Here is a 17066-nt window from a genome sequence, read left to right as displayed (position 1 = left end):
GTTGTCTGTCCAGAAGCTAAGATCAGCCGAGGTGCGTTGGTTACCGGTTTCCTCAATTTGCCTTTCGGTTTGATGAGGGAGATGCCAGGGCGGGATACGGGAGGGACGCAGGGAAGGTCTTCACCGCACGCCTAACGTGGGTGCTCGACGCCTCCTCCCGGGGACCTGGTTGGGCTTGATCGGATGTCACACCTCCCTGCAGTGCCCCTCCGTCTCCAAATCTACGTTCTCTCTTTTTGCAGAGCTTTAGAGGAGTCTCGTAGCTCTGGGCACCGAGGGACTCGGTTGTTCCACTTAGGGAAGAACTTGCGTCCAGGCAGGACCACGAGAACAGCATGAGGGACTAGAAGCAGTCGTGAGGGAAAGGATTAAAAGGCCAGCTAGCTCCAGTCAGAGCTTCCAACCCAAAGGAGACGTGGTTTCCTCACGGCCGAGAGCTCGCCGGCGCGCAGGCATCCCGTTAACTCTGCCGCCGACCTCGAGAGGAGGAAGTCCCTTGTGTCACCGGGCGCTTCTGCCCACCGAGCACGTTCCCGACCCGCAGCTCTCGGGGGGGCTTCTGCCCCGGCGAGCAGAGCGAAGACAGGCAGGGCAGAGGGTACGCGTGACCCTCGGTGTGAAAGGTAAAGGGACATCGGAGAAGGGTTAGAGGAGACCCCGGGGGAGCGAGACAGGACGGGGTCTGTGCGGTGAGCTCGGTTCGGACGCCGAAGAACGTGACGGCCTCGCGCGGCTGGGAAAGAAGTTCAGGGAAACTTGCCCTGCTGCTAAGGTCTGAATTCAGCTGAGCTTTAAGCCTACGATTAAGTCTCATTTACTTCAGGAGGATTTATGAGTGCATTTAATTGCCTTGCCGAATTGGGACGGAGTCAAGTACGCTTTTTAAATGCTTCGTCAAGCTGGGACCTGAGCAATTAGAAGGGATTGATGCTGCTGGTAAAGGGAAAGCCTCCGCTTCAGCCGATGTTTCGTTACCCGGGGTGGGATGGCGCTGGTCGGGGTGCACGAGGGGCCCCACAGCAGACAGGCTTGGGGGGGAACGGCTGGGAGACCTCCGAGTACTCCTATGGGAGATGCAGGTGGACACGTCCACCCTCAGCAGGTCTCTCCGCAGCTGGAACGACCACCTCGGCGGGGTGGGGGACACCGGTGTGGCAGAGGTGGGGGACGACTGCGCCTGCTGGCACAGCGCCTCGGGGCGCGGAGGATTTGGGTCACCGTGGCCGGGGATTTGGAGCTGCGGGCTCGAGCGTGGCGGTAATCCCTCGGGACGCTGTGCGGGCAGGCTGAGCCTGCGTGCCGTGCCAGGCCAGCGGCTCGGCGTCGCTGCTCCTGGCTGTTTTAACGCCATTAAAAAAAAAAAAAAAAGGCGTGAAAATTGACTTTGCGTAGGGCTGAGCATCTCCTGGAGCGGTGACGGGCAAGGGCTCGAATGGCAACGTTAGTGCAGGCGATGAGAAGAGCCCTGGGCACTTGAAGAAGGTTTTGGGGAGCTTTGAAAGATTTTACAAGAGCGAATTCCTACGCCACCCTGCAACAGCCTTTTCCAGCGCGCGCACTTCAGGGCAAAGAGACGTTTCGGTAAATAGAAAAAAAAAGCCTGAAGTGACCCAGATCAGCGTTTCTTTGCCCGAAAGTGTTCAGACTTGCAGCTCTTGGCGCCTCGTCAGTGCAAGGGGAAAGAAAAAAAAAAACCACCTCTGCCAAGCAGCCGCAGCCACAGCAGCAGCCGCCGCCTCCCTCCCTGCCTCGCTCAGCTCCTCGCAGCCAGAAGCAAGAGCTCCGTCCCAAAGCGGACGATCTTTGCAACCCCACGGGCAGAGCCGGGGTGGGGTGTGGGGCAGGTTTGGGGTCCGGCGAGGGGACGGAGCAGGTCAAGGCTCCAGCCAGGTACCCCCATGGTGCCAGGTGCCCCCACGGCGTCAGGTACCCCCACGGCATGAGGTGCTACCACAGCACCAGGTACCCCCACGGTGCCACCACAGCATCAGGTAACCCAATGACGCCAGGTCCCCCCATGGTGCCAGGTGCCCCCATGGCATCAGGTACCCCCACGGCATGAGGTGCCACCACAGCACCAGGTACCCCCACAGTGCCAGGTACCACCACAGCACCAGGTAACCCAATGACACCAGGTACCCCCACGGTGCCAGGTAACCCAATGACACCAGGTACCCCCATGGCACCAAGTACCCCATGGTGTCAGGTACCCCCATGGCATCAGGTAGCCCAACGACGCCAGGTACCCCCACGGCACCAGGTACCCCCACGGCACCCGCTCCAGGGCGGTGGGTCCCCGGGGAGGGGCAGGGGTTGCTCAGGGCAATTGAAACGCGGTGGTACACCCCAGGGTGGGGGCAGTTTTGCAACCGGGAGAGTTTGTTCCCGTGGAGGAAAAGCTTTGCAGGGACGCGCGCTCGCCAGCCAAGCCGGGGAGACCGGGCGATCACTGCCTGTGCGAGCCCCACCACTCGCAGAGTCTCGCTCCGTGGACGGCTCCAGGCGGGAGCCAGGAGTTCCAGAGGGAGCAGGGCTGCTCCGCTCCCAGCAAACCCCAAATTGAGGAAAGATGCTGCGAGCCACGTCCCGCCGGAGCTGCGATGCTCCGAGCTTCCCATCCGTCGCCACATCCCGGAGCAAAGACCAAAACCCCCTCACCCCATCCAGAACCATCGACCAAAGGGAAGAGGAAAGCCGGGCGAAGCCGAAATAAAGGCACAGGACGCAGCCGGCTGGGTCGCCGCATACATTCTCGTTTATTGTTAGCACACCGCACACCTTCCTCTTGGCACTTGTTTTTCCGTGTACGTTTTCAAAACCAAAAAAACCCCGGGCGCCGCGCTGGGCGCGCGAAGTTTGGCGCAGGGTATCTTCATTTATTTATTTCCTCCCCACCCCACCCCACCCCGACCTTTATTTTCTTTCGAGCGTGGTCACTGCCCAAACAGACAAATAAATTACACAGAGAAGAAAAGTCCCGTTTCAAACAGGGGCCCGGGGCTTCGGGCCTGTGCCAGGAGCTCCCCCAGCCGCCGCACGCGGGGAGGAGGGATGCTTTTTTAAATTTTTTTTCTCCTTTTTCTCAGTTTTGTTGGAAAAGGACAGTATTCCTCTTTTTTTTTTTCCTTTTCTTTTTTTTTTTAATATACTACAGCCTGAAATTCAGTGCAATAGATACAACTACAGTGCAGGTAAGGAACTATACAAAAGTCATCCTCGCCGTGTACAAGCTTCTTCTTAGTCGCTATAGAAACTATACCTTTGCATCTGTACCTTTTTTGTATACATTATACAATGTGAATATACTCCGAGAATATTTACAGTACTTTGCTTGTCAAATCAGAAACGCTATAACTTAAAAGTCTACTATTAACAACCATTGAACAAAAATATATATAATATAAATATCTTCCAGTCTATACAACAGAGCAGGAAATGGATGTATCTGCGTGACGATGAATTTTGGGTGAGGCCGGGACCGGGAGCGACGGAGCCGGGGCGGGGGGGGGGGTTGCTGTAGTGTGCGGCTGCCGGTTCGTGCTGCCGGTAACACCGTCAGGCAAATATTGCCGAGATTAAACCAGAAATTAAAAAAAAAAAAAAAAAACCAAAAACCCCCAATAAAAGGAGAGAGACAACCTCCCCCGCCGGCCCTTGGCCCCTCCCGGCTGGAATTCAGGCAAAGGAGAGGAGAAGCCGCTGAGCGGAGACGGCCGCACGATGGGGCATCGACTTTCCCAACCGCTCCGGTCCGGATCGCTCCGTCCTCAGGGAAAAAAAAACCGCCCCCTCCGCCGTCCCCGAACCCACCGGGGGCTTGAAATTAATTAGACTGTTTTAAAAAATAACTCGTTGGTTTTATATATGTATTTTTTGTTTTTAAAAAATTGTTGGTTTAGTCAATTTGATTTTTCTACGATTAGAACGTTAAAAAAAACCAAAACCCACCCACAAATAAGTTTCCAGCTTTAAAAACTTCCGCTACGTGATTTCTCGTTAAATAACCTATCGCGTCGTTAAAAAAAAGGGAGGCGCCCTCCCGCTGGCGGAGGTCGCGTGATTGGTTTTTAAAACATCTATTGGCTTTGAAATCCTGGACGCGAAACCAGCTAAAAAAAAAAAACAAAAAAACAAAAAACCAAACAACAACAACAAAAAAAATCGTTTCTAGCAGAAAAAAAATAATAATAATAATAAAATAGGTCTGTCTGTCCCCGATAAACCAGTGGGGGAGTCTGGAAAAGGGGTGCATGCCCAAGAGCCGGAACCCCCCGCTCCCTCCTGCCTGGTTTCTGTACAAAGCATTTTAAAAAAAAAAAAAAAAAAAAAAGGGAGGGAAGGGGGAAAGAAAAAAAAGGGGGGGAAAAAAGGGGGGGGAAGGGGGAAAAAAAAAAGGGGGGGAAAAAAAGGGGGGGGAGAAAAATCAAGCCGAAGGAACTCGGGAGGGAAGGCGGGCGGCCGGGAGGAGCCGCGGGCGGGTTAGACCTGGGAGTCGGCGCCCAAGCTGTGAAACTCGTCCGGGGTTTTGTCGCTCTGACTCGCTCCCCCCTGACGGAAACCGGAGGCGATTTCGTCGAAGGTCCGACCCTTCGTCTCCGGCACCTTGAAGTAGGTGAAGATGAAGAAGAGGACTAGCAGCACCGTGAAGATGATGAAGACGTAGGAGCCGCAGAGTTGCTGGGAAGGAGCAAAGAGGAGGAAGGGGTGAGCGCGCGGATGGAGACGGCGCTCTGTCAACCGGTGCCGGGAGCGGGGCGACGGCCGAAGGGCCGTCCAGCCACCGTCCTGCCCGTACCGGCCACCACGGTCCCGGACCTGGGTCCTCCTCCCCTTCCCGAGGGTCTCTCAAGTCGGAAGGGACCCATAAGGATCCTCAAGTCCAACTCCCTGCTCTTTCCCTAGATCCCGGCCCCCATCCCTCTTCCCTAGGGGCGTTCACCCAACCAAACCATCTCAGTCCAGGCTTTAGGGCTCACGACAAGTCCCACAACCCAACCGGCGCAAGGTAAGGCTCGCCCCGCCAACCCCGTTCCCACCGAGAGCACCAGGAGATGATTACCGCGATGTACTGGAAGCCCATGCCCACGATAAAGTTCGAGGTCCAGTTGGACAGCCCGGCAACAGCGAAGGCAGCGGGCCGAGGGCCTTGGCTGAACAGTTCTGCCACGATAAACCAAGGGATGGGGCCTGGACCGATCTCAAAGAAGGCCACGAACCCGAAGATGGCCACGATGCTGAGGTAGGACATCCAGGGCATTTGGTCCTAGTCCAAGGGAGAGAGAGAGAGAAGAAGGTCGGAGGGGCGAAGGGGGACGAAGCATCTGGCCACCCCAGACGACGAGACTCAAGCAAGCGCAGCGCCGTGAGGCTTCTCCACATCGGAGAGGGGAGCTCGAGAGACACGTGGGCAGTGGGGACGGCTCAGCCGTCACCTCTAGGAGGACAAGTCCTTCCTCCTCCCCAACCAGACCTCCTCCTCCTCCTCCTCGCCGCCACAGGCGAGGGGCAGCGGGCAGGACCTCCTCCCAGCCCCACCCGTCCCCTCGACGCCCAGCGCTCACCAGCAGCGTCAGGGCGATGGTCATCAGTATGGCGCACCCCGCCATCCCCGCCAGGCCGATGAGGTGGAGGGTCCTGCGTCCGGCTCGTTCCACCACGAAGAGCTGTCGGACGGAGACACGCGTCCATCAGCACAAGCCCAGCCTGGAGGGAAGCCCCCTTCTCTTCACCTTCCCCGGCGAGAGCTCGGTGGGCCAAAACTCACCGAAACAACCGTGAAAGCCGTATTCACCACACCAGAGCCGATGGTGGCGTAGACGGGCTGCTCCACACCCGACTTCTCAAAGATGCTGGTGGAGTAGTAGAAGACCTACAAAGGGCAGGGATGTGCCATGAGGAAAGGAGTCAGGTCTCGGAGCCAGCACGACCCAAGTTCTGGGTGAAACAAGCCAACCCACGGCATCCGGGTGTCCCGTTCCCCCAAAACTCACCGCGTTGATCCCCGAGAGCTGCTGGGAGAGCTGCAGGACGATCGCGATGAGGATGGGCTGGCGATACATGGGGGAACGGAAGAGCTCCATTATGGTGACCTTCTTCTCCCTCATCATTTGCCGGCTCTCCTCCTTCATCTCCTGGAGGTCGCTGCTGACGTCCGTCGTGCCCCGCAGCTTCTTGAGGACTTAAGGGGAAGAGGTGGAGTCAGGAGCCGCCGAGGAGCCTCGTGCGCGGCGGGACGAGCTCGGGGACGGGGGTCACTCACCGCTCTTGGCTTTGTTCTCCTCGTTGCGGTTGATGAGGAGAAAGCGGGGGCTCTCGGGGGCGAAGGGCAGGATGACGCACTGCAGCAGGGCGGGGACGAAGATGAAGCCCAGGAGCAGCGGCCAGAGCGAGTCGTTCCCCATGATCAAGTCCAAACCGAACACCTGAGGACGAGAGAGGTTGAGCCACCCTTTCCCAGCTCAGGTTGGCCCCAACTCGGCTGCTCATGGGTGCGCTACAGGCTGGGACACCCATCAGAGGGACGTGGACAGCTCTGTTGCTTCCGGTTGGCCAACAGCCGTCATATCGTGATGCCGCCCATCCCAAACTTTACGATCTCACAGCATTCCTGCTCCTGCTGAGCTCCGGGGCCATCCCTCCAGCCCCAGCTCCATCTGAAGATGCAGATCCACAGCACGGGCAACGCTCTGCATTGCCGCGCTAAACCCCACCATCCCCTGCAGACCCTGATCAACATCAGCATCAAAGATGGAGGAACCCACCACCACCACCACCACCCCTCCCGCAGCCGATTCTCCGGCACTCACTTGCGCGATGAGGATGCCCAAGACGATGCCGAGCTGGTGGAAGGTCCCCAACGCGCCCCGGAGCGCGGTGGGTGACACCTCGCCCACGTACATGGGCACGAAACCAGTGGTGAGGCCGGAGTAGAGGCCGATGATGAAGCGGCCGAGGATGAGCATCTCGAAGGAGAGCGCCATCTTGGAGAAGCCCATGAGGACGGCGGACACGAAGGCGAGAATGTTGGACATCAGCATGGAGTTGCGCCTGGGGAGGGAAGGGAGGAGGGTGAGGAGGACCACGGGTGTTGGAGAGGCCGAAGGGACGTCAGGAGAACCCAAACATCAGCTCTCGGCAGGAGGGAGGTGTCCCTGGGATGCTGGGGTGGGGTGAGGCTGCACAATGCCCCCCCCCCACCCCGCTGAGGTCCACCACAGGTCCACCACGCTCGGTGCTCACCGTCCAAAGCGATTGACAAAGAGCCCCACGGAAAAGGATCCGATCATGCCTCCGACGGAGAAGATGGCGACAGAGAGGGACCAGAGCGTGGTGAGGGTGGCAGGGCTGATGGGCTCCTCATAGCGGTACAGCCAGGTACGGTTGTAGAAGTCCTCAATCACCTGCAAAAGAGGGGGGAGAAACAAAGCCACGGGTTAAAACCATCCCCGTTTCATCTGTGCCACCGGTGTTATGAATTGCCCGGCCTCAGCCCAGCCACCTACAGACCCTTGGCCGGCGAGCGCGGCTCACAAGACGATGCGTCACGGAGCCGGGAGCCGCCCAGCCGCCGGGCCGGTGGCTGGGCTCCGACCCAAGGGAGGAAACCTGATGGGATGCGCGGGGGAAATGCAGCCGGACAGGTTTTGATCTCGCCCTGCCGAGAGAGAGAGGCTCGGCGTTGCCAAAATACCTCTTTCGCCTCGCCAGACGGCCACGGGGAGGTCACACTCCTCCCCGGGGCACGGGAGGCGGGGAAGGATGCCTCCGTCCCCGGAGGAGAAGCAACGCAGGGCGGGGGGGAGATGGGAGAGATGCTGGAGGAAGGTGAGGAAGACAGGAGCGCCATCCGGGCAGCCGGATTCAATTCCCATCCCCCTGGATGCTCCCTTGAATTTAACGTCTCAGGTTTTTTCTGCAATACTTCCGCAGCGCCATACTTCTGCTGTAATTCTGCGCTACTGCAACGCTTCCGCAACGCTAACATCCAAGACAGGCGCTTGTTTTTAATTACCAACTTCACAGAACGCCCTTTTTTATATATATATTTTTTTTTTAATGTATTTTTAAAGCCAGCCCACTGCTGAAAGCTTCAAATAAGTTATTTAAGGGTCACCCATACCCAAACCAAAAAAGCAACGGGCTCGGTAGCACGCCTGACCAACCCTGGCGGGAAGGAGCGGAGATTTCGTGCAAGCAGGGGAAGCTGCTGCTGGACAGCAAGTGGCTCAAAGACCTCGCCGCTTCAAAGGGTCTCGCACGCGCTCAGCTCCCGATTAAGTGTTTGCACGAGCGCGCTTCGTTTTCTAGTTTTCCCATCGCTTCAAGCACAAACGAGAGCCCCTGGCAGAGGCAGCGCAGGAAATACACCCCCTGCTTCGCTATAAATTTCAAGAATGTAATATTTTTTTTTTTGAAGTTGTTCCTTTTACAAAGCCCCTAAACCATTGGGATTCCAATATTTAAGTGATTTCGTTTGCCTCCTGCTTCCCCTGGAGGTTTTGATGCTTTGGGGGCTTTTTCCTCTCTTCCTAACATCACCAAAATAAATATTTGATAAATAATTTGGAGAACCCAGGACTGGCTCGGACTCTCGGTGGGGGTAAGCGGGTCTCTGCACACACCCCACCAAACCTTGCGGTGCTCTAAATTCCTCTCTACTTTCCCCAAAGCCTCCAGCTCTCTCCCCTTGAAACAGAAAAAAATTAATCCAAGCGACAGCGGATGCCCCAGCGCTGGCTGAGCTATGCTGGGCTGCGCTTTGGCTTATCAAAAAATAACACCCAAATCCCCCCCTCCTGGCCCCCTTTCCTCCCGTAAAAAAGGATGGATGGAAAAACCCAGCATGAGCCGGTTGTTGGGAGAGGAGGAGATGAAAAATTACGAGTTTAAAGTGAGAAGCATGAAAAAAAATAATTGCATTTCCCAAAAGTTGGGTTGGTTTCCCCGCCCCCCCCTCTCTCGCCCGAATTTCATTTCAGCTGAGTGTTTTCTACCAGCCCTCGCCCAGTTTCGGGCCGTCTCCTCCACCCGTCACGTCTGCAAACACCCCACAAACACCAAGCCGCTGTTTCAGCGGCGGGGAGGACTACATTAAGAGGACCGCAAAACCGGCGCTCAGCCCTCCGCGTGAGAAAGGAGCCTTTCTGCGAGGCCGCCGGCCGCGGGGAGCTGCTGCCAGCAAACGCTGCTGCGCTTGCGCTGCTGAAGCCAGGGGAATGATGCATCCCGGTCCTGCGCCCCCATGCATCCCGGTCCTGCGCCCCCATGCATCCCCATGCCAATCCTTCGCCCCGATGCATCCCCATCCTGCACCCCAATGCATCCCAGTCCCAACCCTGTGCCCTAATGCATCCCCATCCTGCACCCCAATGCATCCCAATCCCAATCCTGTGCCCCGATGCATCCCCATCCTGCACCCCAATGCATCCCAATCCCAATCCTGTGCCCCGATGCATCCCCATCCTGCACCCCAATGCATCCCAATCCCAATCCTGTGCCCCGATGCATCCCCATCCTGCACCCCAATGCAGCCCAATCCCAATCCTGCGCCCCCATACATCCCCATCCTGCGCCCCGATGCATCCCCATCCCAATCCTGCACCCCCATACATCCCCATCTTGCATCCCGATGCATCCCCATCCCAATCCTGTACCCCAATGCATCCCCATCCTGCATCCCGATGCATCCCAATCCCAATCCTGCGCCCCCATACATCCCCATCCTGCGCCCCAATCCAACCCGATGCATCCCCATCCCAATCCTGTACCCCGATGCATCCTGATGCATCCCCATCCTGCATCCCAATCCTGCACCCCAATTTATCCCGATGCATCCTCATCCCGCACCCCGATGCATCCCCCATCCCAACCCTGCTCACTAACGCACCCCAATCCCAATGCATCCCCATTCCAACTCCGACGCATCCCAATCCTGCACCCCAATGCATCCCCCATCCCGCGCCCCAGTTCATCCCCACCCTTAAAGGTGGGACGAACCCCCCGCTACCCAGGGCAACACTCATCCTGCCTCCCCTCGTGCCCCCGATACAGAGCACCCCAAATCCTTTCCCCCGTCAGTTCTGCACCCCCGAACGCAGCGTCACCCGCCGGGTGACTCGCCCCTAAAATACGCAGCCCATCCCCGGCCTGAACCCCAAGGGTTTAACCCTAAAACGCATGGGGGAAACTGAGGCAACACCCATCGAGGGAGGGCGGGGGGAGCGGATCTTGCTTTGCTGGGGGGCCGTAGGAACTGGAGCCGAATCCCAAGGGAAGACCCCGGGCTCAGGCGTGATCCCTGCCCACGTCACCCAGAGCAGCATCGCCCGGGTCAGGAGAAGACGGAGAAAAGTCCGTCAGCCGCAGGGAAACGACGCGCGTCCTCGGGATGCAGGGGCCGGGCTCCGACGCAAGGCGGTAATTACAGAGCGCCTGCTCCCCACGGTGCCGGAGCTCGGGGGGAAAACCAGAAAAACAAAAAAACAAACAAAAAAAAAGAGGGCAGATGCCAGAAAGCAGCTCCTCAGCACGATTCCAGGGATTTCCCAGCTCGCCGCCGTTTCAAACGCTGCTCCCATCGCCAGTCTCCGGAGGAGGAGGATGCTCGCCGCCGGGCGAGCACAAACATGGCCAGCGCGGACGGGTCCAGGGGAAGGCGAGCGCGGGTCAGGATTTTTTAGCAGGGCGATGCTTTCGGCAGACGGATGCGAGCACCGTGGGTGCAAGCGCCAAGGGTGCTGGACGGGAGCCGCAGCCTCCAGCCGCGTGAAATCCCGCTCGGGCCGCTCACCGTGATTAAATACAGTTTAATGCAATATCTCGAATAAAGGCAGTTTGTGTCTTTTTTGCTCTTTCCACGCTGATGGGGTCTGGGAAGTTTTTGCACGGGGTCTTCTCTCCTGCAAGGAGTTTTTTCGGCGCTCGAGACGAGATTTTTGCAGCCCGCTCGCTGGTAATGAGATTAATGCTCTCGCGGCGTGAATCCTGCCTTGGTGGTTTTAATTATTTGGGATGGTGCACCAGCGGCTGCGATGATGCTCGGGGACAGGCTCCGCTCTCGCGCGGCAGCAGCTGGACCCCGGTTTGTCCTTCGACACCTCACCCCAGCACGGGAGCTTTGCCCGGGGCACGTTGCAAGCACCACATGGGATTTCCGAGCTAACGTTTCCAAGCCTTTAACACCTCAAAAAGCCGCTTAATTTGGGGAAAGTCAAGTTTTTCAAGGCTCCCACGTACCTACCGGTCGCTGGAGGGTCCTGGCACTACGCTAGGGGAAGGAGCAAACACCTCCTGCTCTCCGTCCCCCTTCGCACGCAGCCCGCCCCGGCCGACCCTCTCTCCTCCCGGGGACGCCCTGCCGACGACGCTCCGGGATGCAAAGCTCCCATCGGAGCAGTCATTCCCCCCGCTTCGAGATGACTCAAACCCTAATTAACTCCCAGACCTTCGCTAAAAGCCGAGGTTAAAAGTTACGCCGGTCCCACCCGGAGAGCATCCTGCACGCGTTCCTGGGATTTTTCCCAGCAAAAAAGCTAAGCAAGGAGGAAACTAATTCTTCTGGGAAGGCGGGAGCTAAATAAGTCCCTCGCAAATCCCATTACAGGCAGTAAGCTGCCTAGCGGGATGTACTATTTTAGCCGGGCTGGCAGCAGATGCAGGTTTGTTTTCGGGCACAGGGGGTTAGAATTTTGCTACGGCGAGGTTGCTCGGCGCACGCTCACCTTCTGCGGGGCGTTGATGACACCGGTGTTGTAGCCGAATTGCAAGGAACCCAGCACCGCTCCTCCCACGGCGAGCATCAGGCGAGCCGTCATCTGCAGGAAAAGGGGGAAGGAAACAAAAAAAAGAGGGGTTAAACTTGGGGTTCCAGCTATTTCCCCCCCCCCCGATCGGAGAGGTCCCCCAGTGCTTCACCCCAAGGAGCTGCGGGAGGAGGAGGGATGGTTGTGAGCACAAATATGCAGGATAAAACAGAAAACTTGCTTTTTTTATGGCATCCACGTGGGCTAAGGGAAAAAATAGTTTAAAAAATACTGGTTTGGGCTTAAAAAAAATACTGTTTGGGGATTCCAAGAATTTTTTGCCTCTGGAGTAGGGCAGGAGGTTTTATCTGGACTCGCAGGATCCCCTCCGAGGGCTCCACGTGACACCCTGGCAGCACACCAGCACAAGATGCTTTTGGGGATGCCGCGGTGACGCCGCCGGCCGAGCATCGTCCCAGCATCGGCACGAGGATGCCCCGGACAGCCGCCACTAACGAAGTTTTTGCATCGGAGCCTAATTAACAGTCGCTAAGCAAAGTCCCGGCTATTTGGCAAACCCTTCGCCCGCCTCCTCTTCCTCCCGCTTCAGCCGGAGAGACAATCGGAGCCTTGTTTGGGAGCAGGGTCAGGGCAGGCCAGCGCTCAGGCCACCTTCGTTAACGGCCCAATTATCCCAGGCAGGAGATTTTCCCGGTGCTCAGCTCCGAGAACCAGGATCCGACATTCCTGGTTAATCAGCTTTGGGATGATCCACGTGAAATTTATAAGCCCCTTCATTTGAGGGGCTCTCCCCGGTACCGGTCCGTCACCCCAACCCAGGGATGCTCCCCCAGCATCTTGGATTAGTATTCCCAAGGGATTGGTGCTGGCCAGACCCCACCTAAACGCAACCTCTAAATCAGGAGGGCTAATTGCAAGGCGGACGCAAAAAAATCGGATATTTTCTTTTTTTTTTTTAATAAATAACAGAAATAACTATAAATAAGTGCTGCTCGCTGACCTCGCCTCTCCGGCCAAGCCGCCTCCCCCCGCGTTAAAGTTTGCAGGGAAAAAGCAACAGGGAATAAAGCCAGCCCCGTTAATGAAGCTCATTAATTAGGCTTGGCCCCAACACAACTAATCAGGGAGGTTTTAGCACTCGGTTTTGTTCGGCGCTTCTGAATAAACCCATCCCGAGAAGAAAATGCCCCGCTCGGGAGGGCAAAAACAGGCTGGAAAGTTGCTGGCATCCCAGAAAAACAAGGAAAAAGCCCCCCAAAAATCTGAAATCCCAACTCCAACCTCATCCATCTGCCCGTCGCTCCGCAAAACTGCGACAGGCAATACCGGGAATGCTGAAAGCAACCTGCGCTTGAATAAATGTTGTTAAAAAAATGGGGGGGGGGGGGGTGTCAGGTTTTGCATGTTTTGGGGGAATTTTTTTTTTTTGTTTTGGGGTGTTTATGGAGTTTCAGGTGATTTTTTTTCCCCTTTTGCTTTTTGGGGGCCATCTCTTGGCTTTTTGGGGTAGCAATTTTTCCTTTTCATCGCCAAAGGCCGGCTCGCTCACCCCAGGAAAGCCGACGGGCGATCCCTCACATAGGGCGAGCGCGCGGGTGAGTCACGGCAGCACCGTGCCGCGGGGACAGGGACGCACCACACCGGCGTGAACTTTGCTCCGGGCAGGCGGTGAGTAGCAACACCTCTTCGCTCCAACACCAGCCACGACCCCGCAAAGAATTAAATAATAAAATGCCGTTGCTAGAGGTTAAAATTGCAAAAGTAAAAGAAACTTAAATTTTTAACCTCTAGCAAAGGAAAAAAAAAACTGAGATTTTTAACTTTTGGCAAAAAACAACTTAATTTTTTAACCTTTCGCCAAAAAAACTTTGTATTTTTAACCTTTAGCAAAAAACCCTTTATATTTCTATTAAACTTCAGCAGCTTGAAGAGGCGAAGGGACAGAGTTGGTAGGACGGCTGCCGGCATTTCTGGTGGCTCTCCCCGGGCAGAGTCACCGTGAGTCAGCTCCTCCCGCTCGCTTCGGGCTTCCCAGTTCCAAATACGCTGCCCAGCCCGATCCGGGAGCCTTTCGGCTTTAACCTCGCCATTAAAGGAGAGGCTTAAGATGGAGAGTTAGGGAAAAAAAAAAAAATAAAATAAATAAATGAAGAAGTTGATTTTTAAGGGCAGCCTTGCACAGGAAACTTCTGCAAGACCACGTGCGGCATTTGTTGATTTGGTTTTTTTTAACTGCTTGCAGAAAACAGCAGCTTTATTTGGAGTTCAGGAAAAAAAAAACCTGAATCAACATACTTCCCCTTCTTGCTTTTGTGCAATAAACTTACTTACAGCCTGCACATATCCAACACTCGCGGGTTTTTCCCTACTAACTCCTATACCTTACAGAAAGGTGAGCACGGCACTTGTAATTTTAATCAATCCAGGTATTATTTGTTTTGCTGCTTCCTGCTTCCTTCGTCACTCGAATGCGGAAGCCGGGACGCTCGGACGAGATATTGACCCATGGGGTGACAGCAACCTCCCCTAAACGTGCAGCGTTTCGCTTTACAAGTCTTTTTTTTTTTTTTTTTTTACCCTTTTTTTTTTTTCTCCAGCAGGGAAGAATTTCAGGATGCTGCCTGCCTCATGGAACAAGGAAATGAATAACCCCTTTAAAAAAAAAAAACAACAATAATAATAGTATTTTTTTAAAAAAAGTGTCCCAGGAGGGAATTTCAGGAAAATCCACATTTAAAAAGAGCCCATAAAAATTAGCCACGAGGCTTTAACAAGCATCCCAGCGGCTGATTGCAAGAGATCCCGTCCTGGGATGGACACAGGGGCTGACTGCGGGGAGGGGGTGCAGCCTTGCAGCACCTTGCATGCTTGCACACTCGCTTGCACACTTGTGCACCCTCACTGGAGTGAGGATAACCGGATCCGGCCATTGCCCGGGATAACACGGCTGCACACTGGCTCCCAGCCCAGGAAAAACTTACGCACCCACCGAGGACCGGGTAAAACCTGCTCCTAAAGCCACGGCATGTGCCACAGCACCGGCATTTACCGATGGGGGTGGTTGGGTTTTTTTTTTTTGCAGCCGAAGAGGGGAGGTAACACCGGCACCACAGGGATCAGCCGAGATTTTGGGAGATTATCGGCGTGGGAGAAAACTCGCAGTGAGGGGAAGCGGAGTCAGAGCGGCATTATTTTATTTTTTTATTTATTTTTTTTTTCTTAAAGGTCAGCTGGGGACGGCGACACTATCCCTCCGAGTTTTGCAACCGCAAGAGCGTCTGCGACGAGCCCGGGAAATGCTTTTGCATGCAAAGAGCCAGAGCAGCCCAGCTCCATTGGCAGAAAAGCATGTCCCACTTTAATATTATTAAATATTAAATTTAAAGGGCGGAGGGGTGAGCTTGTCCCCCACCTCCCAGCATCCCTACTGCCAGCTGCTTCAATAAAAATCCCTTTTTTCCTTGCAAGACACACTCTGGATTTAAGCATCGCCCATGAGAGCGCAGCAAATTGTTCCTGCAATTAATTAACTTTAAAAAAATTAATCATTTCTAACCCAAATGTATCTAATGGAGTGGTTACCAAGATGGAAAAGCAGAGGGAGCGCGTCTCCGGCTCCATTTCGGTAGCCGGGAGTTAAGCCCGGCCGGCAGCGCATCAGATTTCTTCGTTACAAGAGCAAATTTCTTTTTAATTCCTCCCCCCATCGACGCGCTGCCGGTTGTCACGTTCCCGGCTCCCAGCCCCAAACCCACACCTCGCCCCAAAAAAAAAACCTGTGCTGGGGTACAGCCAGCTTTAAATAAAACAATAAAAAAATATAATATATATATATATATAAAAAAAATAAATAAATTTAAATTTTAAAAAACCCACTAGTATTCCCAATGCTCCAAAGCTGGGGGGGGGAGGGAAAAATAAGGAGTTGTTTGCTGGGGAGAAAAATAAGAGGAGTCGTTCCCGTAACACCTTTAATTAGAATAAAGTTATTATGTTTTTGTTGTTAATTACGCGTTGCGCAGCGCTTTGCACCGCCACGGAGTGAATTTTTTATTTCCTTCCCTGGAAAAAACCAAACCAAAACAAAAAACCCTACATACTTGAATATATCCCAAAACACTCCCAGGAGGGAAATATTTCGGGAGGCAGCATCCCCAAGCGAGGCCGGGACAAGCAAAGCCCGGGGTCTAACGTTAACGACCCCACCGCAATTAACTCACCTTCCTCATTTAGGACCTGACATCGCATCGCTTTAACTCACCTCTAATCTTATAAATCAATTTATTTGAGGGGGGTTGTGGTGCTGGGAGGGCTCAGCTGCTGTCGACCGGCAGTTTATATTATTTAATAACTCAATTTTGGGGGGAGAGGGAGTAAATTGATGGGAATTGGGGCAAAACAGCGCCAAGAGCTCACGCCGTGATGCGACCCGGCCGTACCCCAGCATCGCCGGGGGGGGTCCCAGGGGTGTTCCCCCCCCACACACAGTGTCACCCCAGCCTTGCACCCCCCAAAAGCAAGCGTAACACTTTTGGGCCCTTGTTGCCTTTTCCTCACCCCCAAAACTGGGGCCAAAAGTGCCTTTTTTGGCTCTTTTCCTTTGCATCTTCTCACCTCAAAAAGGTTGGGGTTTGTTTTTTTTTTTTTTCCCCTCCCCCCCAAAGCCTCTCAGCCGCGCTCCGAAGCGCCGAGGGGTGGGTTGTTTCGGGGTGTTTTTCCCCTTGTTTCTGAGGTAAATTTTTTTAAAAAAAGAAAAAAAAAAAGTGTTTGTTTCGCGTGGCGGAGCCCACGCGCGGGCACCCACGCGCGTCCGCGCCGCGAGCTGCGCCCAGCGTCGCCCGAGCGGCCTGAGGAGGCCAAAGGTAACCCGGTTGCTCTCCCCAACCGGATCGCCCGCGGACGATCGCTCTTTCTCCCGTTGTGTAACACGGGGCGGGAGAGGGGAGGCGGGCGGGGGGGGGGGGGGTTGGTGGGGGGGAAGCGGGACGGCGGGGATTTTCCACGCGCGGCGTGCTCACCTTGCTGCCGGTCTCCATGGCGGCCCCGGGGCGGCGGCGGCAGCGGCGGGGCGGCGGGGCTGGCGGTGGCGGGCCGGGGCCGGGGCCGGGGGCGGCGGAGCGGCGCGCGGCGGAGCGGAGCGGTGGCGCGCGACCGCGGCGGGGGCATTGAAGCGGCTTAAGAAAGCGGGCGAGCAGGGGCGCGCGGCGGCGCGGGGCGGCGGCGCCCATTGGGCGGCGCGGGGGAGGGGGCGGGGCCAGGCGCGGGGAGGGGAGGAGGGGGGAGAGAGAGGGGGGCGGGGGCCGG

At 55.8% G+C, this 17066-nt stretch overlaps 1 protein-coding gene across 1 annotated transcript; it reads right to left on the bottom strand.

Moving 5' to 3' along the window:
• Positions 1-4400: 4400 nt before the first annotated feature.
• SLC2A1 (solute carrier family 2 member 1) lies at positions 4401-16857 on the bottom strand. Its single transcript, XM_050909332.1, has 10 exons — positions 16781-16857; positions 11721-11813; positions 7240-7400; positions 6807-7047; positions 6260-6422; positions 5991-6178; positions 5765-5869; positions 5562-5663; positions 5060-5263; positions 4401-4677 (listed from the first exon to the last, which is right to left on the bottom strand). The coding sequence occupies exons 1-10, from the start codon at positions 16796-16798 to the stop codon at positions 4480-4482; spliced, it is 1473 nt and encodes a 490-aa protein (XP_050765289.1). The 5' UTR covers positions 16799-16857; the 3' UTR covers positions 4401-4479.
• Between the last annotated feature and the right edge of the window lie 209 nt (positions 16858-17066).

Source organism: Gymnogyps californianus, chromosome 21 (assembly GCF_018139145.2).
Source record: "Gymnogyps californianus isolate 813 chromosome 21, ASM1813914v2, whole genome shotgun sequence".
NCBI classification, from domain to species: Eukaryota; Metazoa; Chordata; class Aves; order Accipitriformes; family Cathartidae; genus Gymnogyps; species Gymnogyps californianus.
This window is presented reverse-complemented; position numbering and strand designations above follow the sequence as displayed.

Coding starts and splice junctions, on each gene's coding strand:
- SLC2A1 (XM_050909332.1), bottom strand. Junction 7,048..7,239: donor TTTGTCAATCGCTTTGGACG/GTGAGCACCGAG, acceptor TTCCCTCCCCAG/GCGCAACTCCATGCTGATGT. Junction 6,179..6,259: donor GGAGAACAAAGCCAAGAGCG/GTGAGTGACCCC, acceptor CTTCCCCTTAAG/TCCTCAAGAAGCTGCGGGGC.